This window comes from Haemaphysalis longicornis, unplaced genomic scaffold (genome assembly GCF_048455015.1).
Source record: "Haemaphysalis longicornis isolate Haplotype H1 unplaced genomic scaffold, Haemaphysalis longicornis Haplotype H1 scaffold_1, whole genome shotgun sequence".
Taxonomy (NCBI): Eukaryota; Metazoa; Arthropoda; class Arachnida; order Ixodida; family Ixodidae; genus Haemaphysalis; species Haemaphysalis longicornis.
In genome coordinates this window covers 262,045,596-262,061,923 of record NW_027526203.1, presented here as the reverse complement: position 1 = coordinate 262,061,923, position 16,328 = coordinate 262,045,596, and the positions used below count along the sequence as shown (strand labels likewise).

The window sequence follows — 16,328 nt, the reverse complement described above, 5'->3', positions numbered from 1 at the left end:
ACAAGGAGCAGTTCAGTAACCACGAATGCACACAATGTTGTAAGCAAGCACAAAAATGTTACTGAATGTACAACCTTCAAATAAAACTTCTCTCCAAGTTAACATGGGTCTTTCCTCGTGTAAAGGCACCCAAGGTTAAACAAAATCTGTATTTAGTGTTTACCAACTGCAATTCAGCAAAGTTCTTGTTGCGAGTTACTGTACAGTAACTATGTGTGTTTTCAAGGGCGTTGACAACTGTGCAGCACAGGACATTGAGAAAGGAAGGAACAGAGGGGTGGATTCTTGATCCACAAAAAGACAGCAGGGAGCAAGTTCTCTGTCCTAAATGTGGAGGCAGCATCAAGATTTCCCCACCCATTCTGCACTGCCTACCCCACAGAAGAGCAAGATAAAAACGCCACTGTTCAAGAGGAGCCGGACCATAACCGCAGTTCCTTCCATTGCTTTTGTTACTGAAGGGCTGCCTGACCCTGCCAAAGGAAACAGCTCATTCCTCACCAATCCCTTGTGTAATGCTTCTGCCATCACAACACTGTACTGCTTAGACAGGTGCAAGCTAGGAGTACAGATTTTTTTTTCCCTCCCAACCTCCGTGAAGAATAAAAAAGTGAGATACAAAGGGTGAAGTGGTCTCACCAGCTGCTGGATGACCTGCTCCACCAGTTCCCTGAAGGACAGGCCCGGGTGGGTGTCGTGGATGTGCTTGATGAACTTCGCAATCATCTCCGTGTCAGTTTCAGATTCAAAGTGGCACCCCCTCTGAATCAGGAACTGTTTGACGTCCTTGTAATTGGTGATGATGCCATTGTGGACGACCACAAATTCTGCACAGGCATTAAAAAGAGGTACGGGATCATGTGCAGGATGCTCTGTTCATGGTCACCAGTGCTCGTGACAAGCGCCGAATGCATGAATAGGAAGGTGCAGGCAGACTTAAACGACCAGTTTACCTCAATAATGACATGCATGAGACAAAAGTTGGTGCTATTAGTTTATGGCAAAAACATGTGCATGTGCAAGCATTTTTCATTGCTTTCAGGGCTTGTGTACACTGTAAAATAAAATAAAACCCTTTCTGTACACAGCAAGTGAATTGGCTTCAACTAAATTCACAAAAAATTTGGTATGAGCCACCAATTCGGGCAATATTCGCTGCGAAATTGGCCTACAGGTGGCAAGAGCGTCGTGATGCTAGTGTGGATGCTCCACTAAGCGGTAGCAGGCAAATGCACACTGTGGGCGCTCTTCGTGCCGTTTTTGCACCGTATATATATGCATGAAAGGCGCAGACAAGAGTAGTATACAGTAGTTCAGTTCCCCAATGTTCAATCTATTGCATGGATGTGGCATAAACTTTCATTGCTATGCCAAAAAAGCTTTACTAAATGGCCGAAGTAGTGAAAATGAACCTGTACGCCGTGGTTCGTAGCAAGCTCAATTTTTCCCGAGTATGACTGAACCTTGAATAAAAAAAAGGGGGGGGGGGGGGGGGGAATCAGGCAGCCCCAATCATAGGAATTCAGTTGAGAGCAGTTTGTCGCCTTCATTGGTAAACTGACGTATAATTGCATTAGTGAGATGGCCTGAAATGGTAACAGCAGTTAACTTTCCCCACATTTTTTATAAGAGCTTGCGATATTCTTTTTTTTGTTTTTGCATTCGGAAGGCAGCATAAAATTTTTGAATTTTAACCACCGCAGCGATATAAATGCAAACGTTCAAACTGTTTTTTTTACGCTCAGCTTTAGTTAAGCCAAACTTCAGATACTTTAAAGGCAGGTTTGATGAATAACGGTGTCAGGTGAGCTATCTAGGGCATTCATTGCAAGTGAAATTGTGAAATAAATTACTAACACATGCAGTACAATCAACATCTCATATTTAGCTGGATTTTTGAAAAGTGAATAGCAGGGTTATAGTGAGTGAACCAAGCTTCTTGGGCCTTACAGTGACCACAGATTTTCTGTTAAGGCTGTGCTGCTTGCCTTTTTCGCTCCTTTCAAAATCTAGCAGATGCCCAGAAGAGCGAGATGTTTGCAATCTTGCATAATGTCGCTTACAAAGACAGTTTAACACCAGTTGACCAGTTAAGGGGGGACGTGGCTTTCAAAATCAACTTTTTTATTTCTTTGTGGATTTTGATGAAAATTGGCACAGCAACTGGGAATGCTTCCGTGATAACACCATAAAAATTTCAAACTAATATTTTGAAAACTTTTTTATGTATTAAATTTTCTTTCTGTTCCGCTTGTACCGAGCTTGAGCGGCTTATAAAACACGATAGAAAACTTGTTCGAAGTGCTTTGCATTCCCAAATGAATGGACGAGGTCGTGACAGTTTTAGAATTTTTTTTTTACAACACAATGTTTTTTGGTTTTCATTTTTTTAGAGGTTAATGTGCAATAGGCATGTTGACTGTGAACGATTATTCGAATAAAAAAATCACAAAAAACAAATCTGGAAAACCAAGAGTGTCACGACCTGAACTGTTTATCAAGGAATGTAATGCAAGAAACGAAATCAAAATAGACCCAGCGGTCACAAAAAAATCCCTGGTACAAGCGACGGAGGTGGCAAAAAAAACTGTTTTGAGAAAACGGCTTCCGAAGTTGCAACATAGGTTTCACTTATCAAACGTCGTCATGGTTGTAGCCTTTCATGTCCTTTTGAACATGGGGCTTCTGGAATGCCTTGCCTTGAAATTGGAGTGCCTTTTACAGCCTTTTTCTTTCCAGAAAACATCATTTTCAGCTCCTCCGTGAAGAGTACATACCCCACTTTGCAGACCAAACGAAGGGGGAGATGGGTTTCAATGGGCTTTCAATGCAAAGTAGGTTAGCTGGTTGGCTGTATCGCACTGAACAGCCTCCTTTTGCAGTGTTGTCACCATGGCAACAAGTTGAGCATTTTTTTTACTTAAATTTGAACATTTTTGGCTTTTTTTTATGTTTTATCACCTTACCTGGCACAGCAACTTAGTACTCATACGTGCAGAGGTGTTCATTGCCAAAAGTTTGCATACCACAAGGATGAAAATGAGCTACTTTGAAGCTTGGTAGAGTATTCTGCATAACTCCCAACTTCAATGCAAGAACATATTTTTTTAATACTTTTGACATTCAAGGCATCCAACATTTCTAGCAGCAAAGCCAGTATGCCCTAAGCAATGGTATCAATAATTTCCCTAAAAAATCACTGTTAAATGCTGCGACAGTAACGTACATTTTTAATGCAGAGAACATATTTTTATTCCTATATTACTAACTCAAACCTGTTTGCATGAAAATTACAAGTGCACGGGAAACGTTGCGCAATACGGGCGATATGGCTCGCGCGCATCGCAGCGCACGCTTACCGCGACATATCGAACTTTAATTATACCTGATATGGCTGGTCAGGTCGCTTTTAAGATTAAATCTAACGTCGCAGGCATTAATTACAACTACTGGCGTTCAATCGTAACCGGTTGCCCAGTCATGTGCTGCTCCAATGCGCGTCGGCTATGCCGTGCGCGCCAGCGCGTTTGACGCGTCGACCGTTTCTTTTTCAAGGCTAGCGAGTCCACAGTCAAAACACAGCAATAACTAAGCGTGTAAACATCGCAAACCCGACTAAAAGTTCACTTCACGAACCGCTACCGCAAGCGCGCACACCGCGTCACCCTCCGGGGTCTGGCGACGGTAGAGTCACGCGCACCACGAAGCGTTCGATGACCTCCTCCTTTCGAGCCACACAACTTCCCGTAATCTGGCTCGCGATCTCAGGCATTCCCATCGCGATAACGTGCGTGTTGAATACCACAGATTGAACAGAAACTCGGCCGAGCGAAGCGGCGAAAATGAACTCAATGCGCTCGCTACGCAGCTCAGGCGGCCGCCATCTTGCGTTGCGCCCGTGACATCCAATCACGAGGGTCGTTGTTCTGAGCCCCGACCGGAGGACCAACAGCGCTTCAGCATCTATTTCTAGCTTCGTTTGTGCGTCGTTTCTTTTCTGCCGTTTGTGCGTTTGTGAATGAACGAAGATAAAAGAGACGAGCGCAACCGGAAAGACGATCGCTCGGCCGATCTAACCATATCAAAATGGCCGCGCCCGGTGGCACCGTTGCGGAGATAGAGCGCTCCGAAAATTGCCGTTTTTTCGGCCTTTTGCGCTGATAGTTTGTCACCGCGCCTGACAAAAGTATTTTTTTATGCCACTTTGCGACGCTTTTCAGCGTAAAAACTTTGCAGACGCATAGAATAGGAAACATAGAAGCCGAATATGCGGGTTTCAAAAAAACGATGTTTTGGTCATTTTTCCGAAGTTGAAAGCCGCGTCCCCCCTTAAGGTTGTGGTAAAAAGTCCCCAACACAACGGGCTTCCTTTAACTGCACTGTGTTGTCCACTGAACCTCACTTTTATATTGGCATTCAAGTCTTGAGGTTGGTTAAAAAAGGCACAGATAAAAGTTTTGTATGCTTCCTTTTTTTCTTGTCCTGCCAGCGTTCCATTGATTAATTGATCATGAGGTTTACTGCGCCGACGCTACACAGGCGATGAGGCGTGCCGTAGTGGAGGGCTCGGCATTAATTTTTACCACCAGGGGATCTTAACATGCGCCGAAATCTCAAACACATGCACGTTTTCACTTTTAACCTCCATCAGAAAAGCGGCCGCCACGGCAGGGAATCGAACCCCCGTCCTTGGGCTCAGCAGACCAACGCCTTAGCCACGTCTGCCAACGATCCAAACACAGTGAGAAGCGAACGCATGTAACATGAAAAGCCAAGCGTTGGCAATCACTTTGGAATTAAAAGTATCCTAGGCGCCATGTTCCATAACGGTGAAAAAAGCAGTACTTCAACAAGCAAGCATCAGTAGTTCAAAAACTGATCAGCCCCCTTTTGGCACCAGAGAGAGCGCCTTTTTCAAAATGGTATTGAAAGCCTACATTGTGGGGAAAATTTTAAAAATACAGAGTTGTGGGACACACCCTGCCCACATGCAGGCAACGACGTACATGCTGTAGAAAATTACGTTATCTTTACTTCTTTAAACGTAAGTCCCCCATAAGGGGTTGTGACCTCTATATATTTGGCATTCGATTATGCTGACAAAAACACAGTTTCGGGCGAGGCGATCTACATCGCGATTTAAAAAATGGGATACATGAAAATGAGATGAAATGCACCAGGACAGACGCCAACTCACAACTGCTTAATTTCACCGAGGGGTCTGCCCGAAACACTCTCGCACATCCACAAAAATATACTTAAAGCTATATATGCATAAAAATTAGCAAGACTGTCGCAGAGTATCAGCAATGACTGTCCAGAAATGGTGTTTATTTTTGAAAAAGGAACGGGTACAACTCCCTGACATGGGCTCTTTGAGTGTGTAAAATACGTTCCCATTAATGTATGAGCGATAGCGCCCGGGTCATAGCACAATTTCACAATGGCGTGGCAAATGTACTGGTAAGCACGGGTCTTGACTTGCCCGTTTCATGTACTTAACTTTTGTCCTTCAAATAGCCACCACGACACCTTCAACAAAGCACGCTTTTAAGTTCCGAAAATGTAAGACGACTGCACTTATTGATAAGAAAAGCGCGAATTGTAGAAACAATGTTTCTAACACGTTTCACGCTGAAGCGGTGACCACGGCGCCGATGTTTCGTGGAACTAAACTAGTGCGTTATACCGTAACGGCTGCTGATTATTGCATTCCTAGATGAAATCCGCAACCAGAGGTAACTGCGCTATATTGCCTACTGCCAGAGAAGTGCACATATTCGTTTTTTATCGTGTGCAGGACGCGTCTTGCGCCGTGGACAATGTGAACGAGCAGCTGGCGCGAGAGTGGCATCCACACCAGGAGCGGTTCGTCCCTCCACCGCCCGAGGCAGACTGTTAAATGGTGAATAGGCTGCACAGTGATTGCCCTCACTACCTTCACTGTCAGTGTGCTTAGCTAATATAATTATAGGTTCACAGAAAACAGCACAAATAATAGTGCTACATTAGGAGTCTGCCATATTTTATTTTTTTTGTTTATTATATATGGGTCATTTTATATTAAACACCTAAGACTTACAACTGACACAGGCAAATTTTTCTGAAATGATCTGAAATTAATAGTTTTTCATCCTGCTTTATTAACAGACACCAGGCAAAATATTTTGTTTAAAACATTAACGACAAACTTAGCTTTGAAGCAGAACCAGGTCCCAAATTGTTTCAAAAAAAAAAATGTATGAAACCATAGGACTTCTCAGACTTCTTTAAAACACGGCAATAATTTCTTTACCCAGTGGCAAGTTTTGTTGGAAGCCATTTGCTCGAGGAAATAATTTTACGAGAGGGAAAAAGAAACAAGGCAGTTTTAGAGTTTTTTTTTGTTTACAAAACAATGTTGGGTTTTCTGGCTATAAGCACAGTGGCAGAGTTGGCCAAATGCCAAATGGATGCAAGGCGCCCACCAAAAGCACCTTCCTCTTGCCGTTTATCTGCATGTTATTGGTGCATTGCTGGAAAACCCATCACCACTAGTGGAAAGTGCCCATCTGAGTTTTTGAACTTCGAAAACTTTCATATAATGCCATTTGATTTGAATCTAATACCTTGGTATTCACTTCACCATTCAAAAGTTTCAAATAACCAAAAACGCAACAAACAGAAATCCCAACATTCAAGGCACCTTGACCTGCGAAGAGAGTTTTTGTGGTTTGAGTAAAAGTATAGCACATTTTTCATGCACCAATCAGTTTTGCTCATTTCTTTATGACAATATCCCATTTTATTTCTCCGGCTGTTTACTGTGGATACTGATAGCAGCTCTAAGGTCAACATGAATCTGCTGTTGCTGTTGAAGTTACTGCTGCTAGTGACCAGGCAGACTTATCCTTTCAAGGTATACCAGCAATTGCCCTGCCCAGGCAGCACGTTTAAAAACTATTCATAGCAGGACAGCAAAAGTCACGAAGATACATGTCCTAATTAGGTGCAAGGTGTCTAGGAACCCACTGTCCATGTAGTGGGACGTCCATCAAAGAGACACGCAGATTTAGGGTAGTTCTTTAAATTAAGCCGGCTGCTCCAGAAAATATTCTAGCAGTTGATAAAAACAATGTCTGATGACACCTTGTACACCCTATGGTGGACACGGGGCTGATGAGGTAATGTTCCCACACACAAAACACGCCACCACTTTCTACATCTCGTCCAACAGCTCAATGAAAACAGCCTTATTGTTTGCTTCCAGAGGTCCCCTTCACACTAGAAGTGCTACGAAATTAATCCACTCACAAGTTGGCCCGAGAAGCCCTTTCACGTACTTGCTTGTTGAAACTGGTGTCAAACGAATGGTGCATTTTGAAGCAGACCATTACCGAACATTTTAGTTTCCTAAGGAGGCCATGTTACCAACCTTGCGTTACCAAAGGAACGAAAGGGTGGAGGCATCACTGCTGTTCCACACCCGGACGAATTTAGCACAACACTGGCATGTTTTTATAATGTCAACCTACAATCAGTGGTCAAGATTTTTATGTTGAATTTTTGCGCCGTTCAGTCTGCAGCGGACTGTGGACCCTGGTTTACCATCAGTCCTCCTATGTGGTACCACCATACTGCTCTGCCCTGCTATTCGCCTTTGCTTTGTTTTTGACCGTATTTGCACCTGGCTTGTTTTTGTTACAATAGGTAGTAATTGTTTCGCAAAATGTGTTCGACAAATAGGGTCACGTAAGAATGTCACTTACGCCAATCGGCCAGTGTCGTCTGAGACAACCCCAAAGCGCCGCACTGCTGTGCAGCTATAACAAGCCTAGTGCGTGCAGTACCAACAACAGTACACACTGGTACTTCTGTTTACGTGCAATTTCGTAGCTTCCATTGTTTCACCCCAACGTTCTTACTGCTATAAAATGAACATGAATTACACTTAGGCGAAAATAGCTCGTTCTGCAAGCTTATAAGCCCTGCCTAACTTGCGTTTGCTTTAGCCGGCCTCAGGCATTTGCATGGCTGTACATATAAAATCGTATGTTCTAGTGTGGGAAATGAGCTAGTGAGTCGCATGGCAATTTCCTTTCTAATTATGTGACTTATTTGAGCGAAGTTTATGTTAAAAGTGGTGTCAGAATTATTCTAATAAGGCAATCTTATGAATGATCCAAGATTGTGTTTTGTCTGAATGGCCCCTTTAAGTGCGACTTAGCTGTCTACAAAATGGCAGCAAAGATGACTCCGAGATTCAGATCAAGAACCGCCTGGCGCCACAATAGACATGTGCTTTTGACCCCGCAAACTTGGTGCTGGAAGTTGAATCCGGCTATAGGAACAAAGAATCTGGCTCAAAGGCTACACAACTGAGTTCCTACCATTGTCGGGGCTTGAGCGTTGTGGGTGGCTGTTGAGGTCACTTGGGGCACCATGGGTTGCCCAACGGGTGTGGGCGATGCCAACGTGTGTCAAGTGCTCCTGGTCCATGTCCAGGTCCTCGTTTCCTGCAAACAGATATTTCAGCACTCTGTAATGCTCCAGAAAAAGAGCCACGATGACAAGGAGACAGCGACTGCACACACTTACGCCATATGCAGTCCTCAAGAACTTTTACTTTTCCACTTTTCCGGATAACAGAGATGTTGTTGCCTTCAGCATCTCCATCAAAAGCCACACCTACAAGAGGCGCACAAGAGAAACGCAGGTAAGCAGGTAAGCTAATCTACAAAACAAGTGGCCAGGAAAGACCAGGCGAGGCTGTAGAGAGGAAAGAAATGAAAAAGAGGCAATTTTTTAGCCATTCGAAGGTAGTTCTCAATGTGGTAGCACTTGAGGGTGCAGTGGTGGGCATTTGCAAGTGTTGCAGAGTAAAAAAATGCCTTGGCAGCTGCATATGTCTGCGTATGTGCTTTGAAGACCTAGCTAGTATTATCAAGGACTTATTTACTGCTACTGCGTGTGTGCGTCTCTTTCTGAACTTTCATTTCTTGATCTTTTGATGCAAAAGACTGGTCACAATTTTAAGAATTTAAGATTTTTGCCATTGTAATCATGTGTATTATGAAGAGCTTTATTGTGGCAGTGTTTCAAGAGAGCATTTACACACTTTGGGAAGGACTAAAAAACCTAGATGGCCCTAAAATTTTAACCATGTTCTATAGTCAAATATTTCAGACTAAAAAATTTTATACATAAGGGCAGAAAAGTCAAGCTAAAGCAGTTCCTAAATTTCCCTAAAAGCAGCAGAATTGTAATGAAATGTAATGTGAAGCAAAGCCTGTAACTTCCCAACCACACAGTTAGCCCCAGTAGCGTGGGAACTTGGGCACGAGGTATGAGATGGAGAGGGGTCCTCAAGAATAAAGCTGCAATTCAAGAGTCAAATTAATTAAGCGGTAGTTCAACTTACCAGCGGAATCATAGCCTCTATACTCCAACCGCTGAAGTCCCCTAATCAGGCATTCCAAAATCTCGCGTCGAGTCTTCGGCTCAAGATAATTCAAGTAGGCAAAAATTCCTGAAACGAAATCCAAGGACAGCCCACTCAGTGAAAAGAATGACGAGTTCAACTAGAGCCCACAAATGTCAGGCAGACTCGTGAGCTAGAGTGCACAACAAACTAAAAAAAAAAAGGATCACAAAGCTAGTTCTGAGAATGTAACCTCAAATGAAAGACTGGCATTGAAATATAAGAGGAACTTTTGCGCAAAATGTCCTGCACTGATAGGCCATACAAGTGGCAGATCCAGGGGAAAGAGGAACTGATTGTCCTCCATCCACCTAAGTGCCCTAGAAACTAGCACTGCTCTCTCGATCTCTTATCCATCTGTTGTGCAACAGTATGATCTGATTACTCTACAATGGAGGTTGCATTGTGCCTTACATTGCGCGGTGTATATCAATTATCAATTCTTTGATATTTCAATAATCAATCCCTAATATTCACATGATGTCACAGTACCTTTGTGTCTGAGCTAAAAAATGTGTATCTCGTTTTATTTCGAATGCAATATTTGCGTTTGAATTGGTCGTTGAAAGAAGTGCCCACGGTGAAGCAGATAGGTGGCTTTGAATGGGGGAAAATGTAAATTCAACTCATATAAAACGCCTAAATATTTCATTAAGCACAAAGTTGGAGAGGGTTAAACAGAGTATTGGGACAGCATTAGTATCAGTACATGAAGAGTTAAAAATATATTGGTTCTCACTGCAGTTTTACTAGTTTGCTTTTACAGGCATGCAACTGCATGCGAGGTAGCCGCTGCTGCACCATGTGCCCGTTATCGGCGACTTTTGTTACTGCGTTTCATACCAACGTACGCATCCACTGCTACACCAAATTTTAAAATTATAGCAGCTTGCGCAAGTGATCGACTGCACTGGTGGTGCAGAAATGAACGTGCATGCCTTTGTGGTAGAATTTTTCTTTAACCCTTTCTGGCCTTCTTAAGTTCTGTGGGTGCAGGAGTATCGTTCTTTCAATTCTCAATCAGTCGTGCATGACAACAGAATTTTGTAATTAAATAAACAGGCTACAGACCACAGGCCTTATAAAGAGCACCAGCACACATCTGCTCTCCTTTGACTATAGAATAGACTACAGGGCATTTATGCACGAAGCATTGAAAACTTGACAGAGAATAATGCAACTATTTCAGAACACCAAGGGGGAAGCTCATTACGGCAGACTAGACATTTGGGCTGTGCCGAAACGTCAACCAGATTCACTATGTTACAAAGCACCAGCCTCTCATGTCCACCTGGAGTCTGGATAGAAGCTACAATTTGGACTGCGTTGAGACCCAAAACATACAGAAATTTTAACTGGCACGGCCTAACAAATACCGATCGCTGGGCTAATCCTTCCATGTTCATGTAATTTTCACCGTTAACAGTGTTGTTCTTGTGCGTGATGTCTGTGTTTAGGGTTAGTATTTGCTGAAATTTTTGCTAGTGATGTAACGCTTCTTGTATGCACCATTCATATCCTGCCTTTTTTTTTAAAGATAAGACCTGCACTGCACCTAATGCAGGTGCATAGGTTCGATGTAGACTGCACAGAATGAGCTCCATTGACCTTACCCTGAAAGCTGCTGCATGGGCGTAGAATGCTCATATGCAAAAAAATTCTTTCGGCATTTTCAATAAGAATAACTAAATAAAAACTCATTCTTACGGCCTACGTCATTTTATTGTGGACGTCACACTCATCACACTCCCCTAGTTGAAAAAGCAAGTAATCACATGAAACTGCATTATTAATCGCACAATCATGTTCCTTGCCAGTGGCTTAGGTCTTTAGGCACTAATCGTACAAACAAGATCCTGTGCGATGTCATAGAGAAATTGCTGGAAGGTGGGCGGGGAGTCGCCCCTGTTTCATATGTTGTATTTAATATCTCAATTATTCCTTTGCCATTTGTGATAAAACTGGTATTATTGTATCGGGACAACGCCGTCTTTTTGATTAACCAAACATGTATTGTATCTTCATAGCCTTTAAGGGAGTTGGCAAACTACCGCGCTTTTTTTTTTCTTTCGGGTAGGGGAGGGGGGGGGGGGGGGGGCTTGAGAACAATCTTAGCCCCCCCCCCCCCCCCCCCCCCCCCCTTCCTCGAAAAAAAATCCTGGCTACGAGCCTTACGGTGAGTGAGCGAAAAGGGAGGCAACCTGATCAGCTTGCACTGGCTCGCACTTCCAAATCGGCCGCCTTTTTAACCCATAGGCGAAAATCGTTATTTATTTTCAGGATAAACAGGTAAGTACCGTCGCCGTTCCCGGTGTAAAACCACGGCCGGGCTAGAGCGGCGGCGTGTGCGCGTTGGTACAGCCTTCGCAAGAGTCCTAGTTCCTGCCTGCGGCCGCTTCGAGGAGCCGGCGCTGCGGGCCCACTCTGTTTAAAGCCCCTATACTGTATATAGGGGCTTCACCTCTGTTGAGGCGCGCGTCTCCCACTCCGCGGGGATGCGCCGCTGCTGCTCTTGTTTTATTTTTATTTTTATAGGAAGCAATGGGCCAAGACAACAACTCCATGCCCATCAACGAATAATGACTTCCAATAATTATTCTTGTGCCGCACGCTGCGCACCAGCCATACGAGGCTTCGGTGTATGTTTGCAATTTCTCCAAAGAAATTAATGAAATAATTAAAAAATGAAACAGAGCACAGAACCATCTCTATATATTACTAGCTTTGGTGTTTCCTGTTGTCTTGTTTTATTTTAATTGGCCAGATTTAGGGGGAAAACCCAAGCCGGAGTAAGTTTCTGCGAAGAAGAATCGACATCCACCTCAATGCAGCCGTACGGACAAAGGAAAGCTGTAAAGCTTTCTTTTGTGGCCGTACGGCTGCACTGAGGTGGATGTCAAATTTTCCTTCGCTTGTTTCTTTTACTTACTTTTCTGGTCCTTGTAACTTATATACTTTTGTTCTGCTCGTTTGACGGACAGAAGAAGTGGATTCGCGCGTTTGCTCTTAGTTTTCGTAGACATGTCCCTGAATGTTGCTACTGCATACTTTTGTACATTATAAGTAGTAGTAATGGCTTTTTTTATTACCAGAGGTGGGCGAATTGCTCGATTAACCTTCCGAGTAATCGAATAATGTTCTAGTCGCTATTATTTTTTTTAATCAGGTAATTGGTTGAAGTCCACGCGAGCCAAGTGCCAACGACAATCTGAATCCCTTAGAAATAATTAAGGGTGCCAAGTGCAGAATCCCTTCTCTCTTGAACTAGCACCCATTGTAAAAATGCTCCTCTGCATCGCGCTGACCTCAACGCCATTTTTTGCAACACGAGCGTGCGTTCAGCACAGCCGGGATGACTGTCAACAAGAAAAGAAACAAGAAAGAAACTGGTGTCGGAAATTGTCAACCAACTTCTCGGCCTCCGCAACTGCAAGGACTAGTTACCATAAGATCGCATAAAATGACCTGTATTCACTAGCACCGACAATCTAATAAAAACAACCATTAAAAAATGGTCCCTTTCTAAGCCATTTTTTGAATGAACATGTCGGACTAATCGGTTAATTAATAGGTTATTCGGCTAATCAGATAAATTTTTTTAATCAACGCGAAGCCCTATTACATTATAATAACACAATAATGTGCATAATAGTTATAATAATGGTAAGTATTAACAATTATGTTTTGGGCGGCGGCCAGAAAGGCCCATCGGAAATCCCTGGGAGCGTATGAAGACACGATTCAAGAACAAAATATTGTTAATATTATTATTAGTATTATCGTCTAGTGGAATATCATCATAACCCCTGCAAAAACCTCCCACCCATCCCCTTTCCAGAGCACATCCACAAATCCGCCCCTGGTGGCGAATAAGTGGCCAACATCGTTGTCTGGCTTTGCAAGCCCCGATTTAAAAATTTCGTCGAAGCCCGGCATTCAGCATGCAGGTTTCACCGCAATAATATAACAGAGCTACAAAATTCTGCTCCAATATAATCTCTGATAAATCACATAAGCACGAACGCTGCGAAATAAGCCCCCCGCGCGTAAAACAGCCGTCAAATGCAGGCGCGCAAGGACCAGGCAAGGGTAGGCTCCTGCAGCCCCCACGTGGAGAGCGGCGGAACTTTACGTCGAGACAGGGCTACATTGTTCTCGCCGCTGCTGCGAAGGCCGTATCAACGCAGCGCGCGCCGCCGCTCTAGCCCGGCCGTGGTCAAACAAAATAGACCACAAAATGCGACCTTCGTGTGAAGTTTGAGCGCGAACCGAGGAGCGGTTCACTCATGAAAAATGTTTAAAGTGTTCCAATTATCGTCGTAATACCCTGTATAACAGTTACGGATGTGTTAAGCTGGCGTCATTAAACGTTAGCTATAACTGAAGCTTTTGTTTCATTATTTTCGTGAGCTACGTAGAGATGCTGCCGAGCGACAAAGTAATTACACTGACCCTGGGCTTCCCCGTCGGTTCTGTACGCTTCTCGCGCTTCGGACGAGGCAGAATTGAGCGACCGTAACCAGTTTAATACCCAACCAGTTGTTTTGTAGCTGGGAATCATGGCTTTATTTCGTTGCCAATTAAAAAGACAACGCATGAAAAGGTCACAGGGCACCCCATCTAGCTCCAGGTTGGCACAGATGTCTTGCCAAAAAAAATGTGAAAGTTTGTGCGTTTCCAACCTATTGTGTAGAACGTTGCCTTGTAGTCTGATCCCGCGTTGTTAAAAAACAAAAATTACGCTAATAAAACGTTGACGGCACGATATTTCTGTCTGTTGCAATTAATTGTGACTGCGGTAGGCACCACAAAATTTCACACAACCGCTGGCGTATTGCTTTGTCTCCGAATTTTATTTGTGCGACTGCCATTGTGTGAAGCACATTTTAAAATCCGAATTGCTCTCTCTCTCTCTCTCTCTCTCTCTCTCTCTCATATATATATATATATATATATATATATATATATATATATATATATATATATATATATATATATATATATATATATATATATATATAGAATGATAGGTCGGCAGTCTGAAGCGCCAAAGGAGGCATAGGGGTGTTGTTAGGCTCTTGTTACTACGGTTAAGGACGTTAACATTTTTTTTACATATCCGAAAGAAAGAAAGAAAAACATGCGTCCAGAGTGGGGACCGAACCCACGCCTTTCGATTAGATCTCGAATGCCTTACCAATTCGGCTATCTGGGCGACTGTCGGTATTTATATTTACCAGAACTGTATCTGACACTTGAGGGTGGTAGCCAGCGCCACTCTGACTGCACGGGGAGAAGGGGACCTTCTTTTCAACCCCCGGGGCGTGACTCGAACGTCTACAGCCTGTCATGAGTGGGTAACCGGCCGGAAGCCCTCTTATGCTACCTAGGCATCAAGGCGCACGCACGCACGCGCGCGCGCACACACACACACACACGCACACACGCACGCACGCACGCGCGCACACGCACACATCATGGGAGACAAACATTAACCTATTCGAAAATAACAGCCCTTGCAATGAGTATAAAAATTGTCTAATGGTCATGGGTTCGAATGTATCGTGGCCATTCCAACACGCTGTGTCGATAACGGACAGGGTACGCTCATAGACCACGCATTATCGAACTTGATAATGCTGGCGTACGCGAAGTTTCCATAACTGATCATTACCCTGTTTTCGTCCGAATCAATTCCTCTGTCAATATAGATAACATGCCGTTAACAAAGAGCAAGGTAGATGCATCTATTTTCGTTGAACTCATCCGTAATTCGAATTGGGCGGCAGTAACTTCCAGACAGAGCTCTGATGATGCATTAATACTTTTTCTGAAACTATTGCTCGTGCACTAGAGTCAGCAACCGTCACTGCGCGCCAAGATAGGTTATCTGGTCCTCGGAACAACTGGATGACAAACGGTCTTCTTAGATCCATGCGGAAAAAAGAAAACATGTATAAGAAGACAAAAAAACAACCGTATAACTTAAGACTTAAAAAACGTTACAAACTGTACTGCACCGTCTTAAGAGCACTACTTAAGGAAGCCAAAAGGAAGTACTTTGAAAATGCAATCGACCGTGCTGGAAACAACGTTAAAAGGCGAAGGCAAATTATAAATACCTTCTTGGGCCGAAATTGCTCTAACGCTCCAGTAACCACGGTTAATACTGAGAACGTCAGTTACAATGATCCACAGGACATAGCAAACGTTTTTGCGGATGCTTTCGCCTTCACGCAAGCTCATTCTGATGAAATCTTCCAGTCCAATTACCCCCACCTCCCCCAAAGTTTTTTTTCTTTTTCCTACAACGCCCGAGGAAGTTTGTGCTGTCATACGCACCCTGAAGAACACTGGTCCCGGCCTTGACAACTTCCACTCTTGCCATATCAAACTTATCGCACAATATGTTTCAGGTGTTTTTTTCATACATCGTTAACCTTATCTCCAAACCGGCCTATTTCCGTCCGCTTTGAAAAAAGCTAAACTAGTACCTGTTTTCAAGAAAGGTGATAAGTGCCATGCCTCTAACTATCGCCCAACTGCCATTTTGTCATTTTTTAGTACAATAATAGAAAAGCTCTTAGTTGAACGAATAATGGAGTACTTAAAAAAATTTAACATCCTGTCGCCGTATCAGTTTGGTTTCAGGGCTGGTTACTCAACGGACCTCGCCCTAATTTCCTTCACCGATAAAATCAAAGCGGCAGTAGATACGGGGGAATTTTTCGGTGCATTGTTTATTGATTTTTCAAAGGTGTTTGATTCTATCAACCATACGATATTGTTTAGCTAACTGAACTCGATTGGTATAACCGGCCCTACCCTCAATTTAATTCAAAGTTACCTGCTTAATAGAGAACAAGTC

At 43.5% G+C, this 16,328-nt stretch overlaps 1 protein-coding gene across 7 annotated transcripts in view; it reads right to left on the bottom strand.

The window, feature by feature from the left end:
- Window positions 1-16,328, bottom strand: part of LOC144145090 (glutamine--fructose-6-phosphate aminotransferase [isomerizing] 2-like) — an 84,984-nt gene that overhangs the window by 41,127 nt on the left and 27,529 nt on the right. For all 7 annotated transcript variants that reach the window (XM_077676585.1, XM_077676607.1, XM_077676620.1 and 4 more), the window contains exons 2-5: window positions 9,401-9,508; window positions 8,578-8,667; window positions 8,370-8,495; window positions 640-827 (exon numbers count right to left, since the gene is read on the bottom strand). In XM_077676585.1, coding sequence (XP_077532711.1) covers window positions 640-827; window positions 8,370-8,495; window positions 8,578-8,667; window positions 9,401-9,508 — 512 coding nt within the window. The remainder of the gene's footprint in view (window positions 1-639; window positions 828-8,369; window positions 8,496-8,577; window positions 8,668-9,400; window positions 9,509-16,328) is intronic.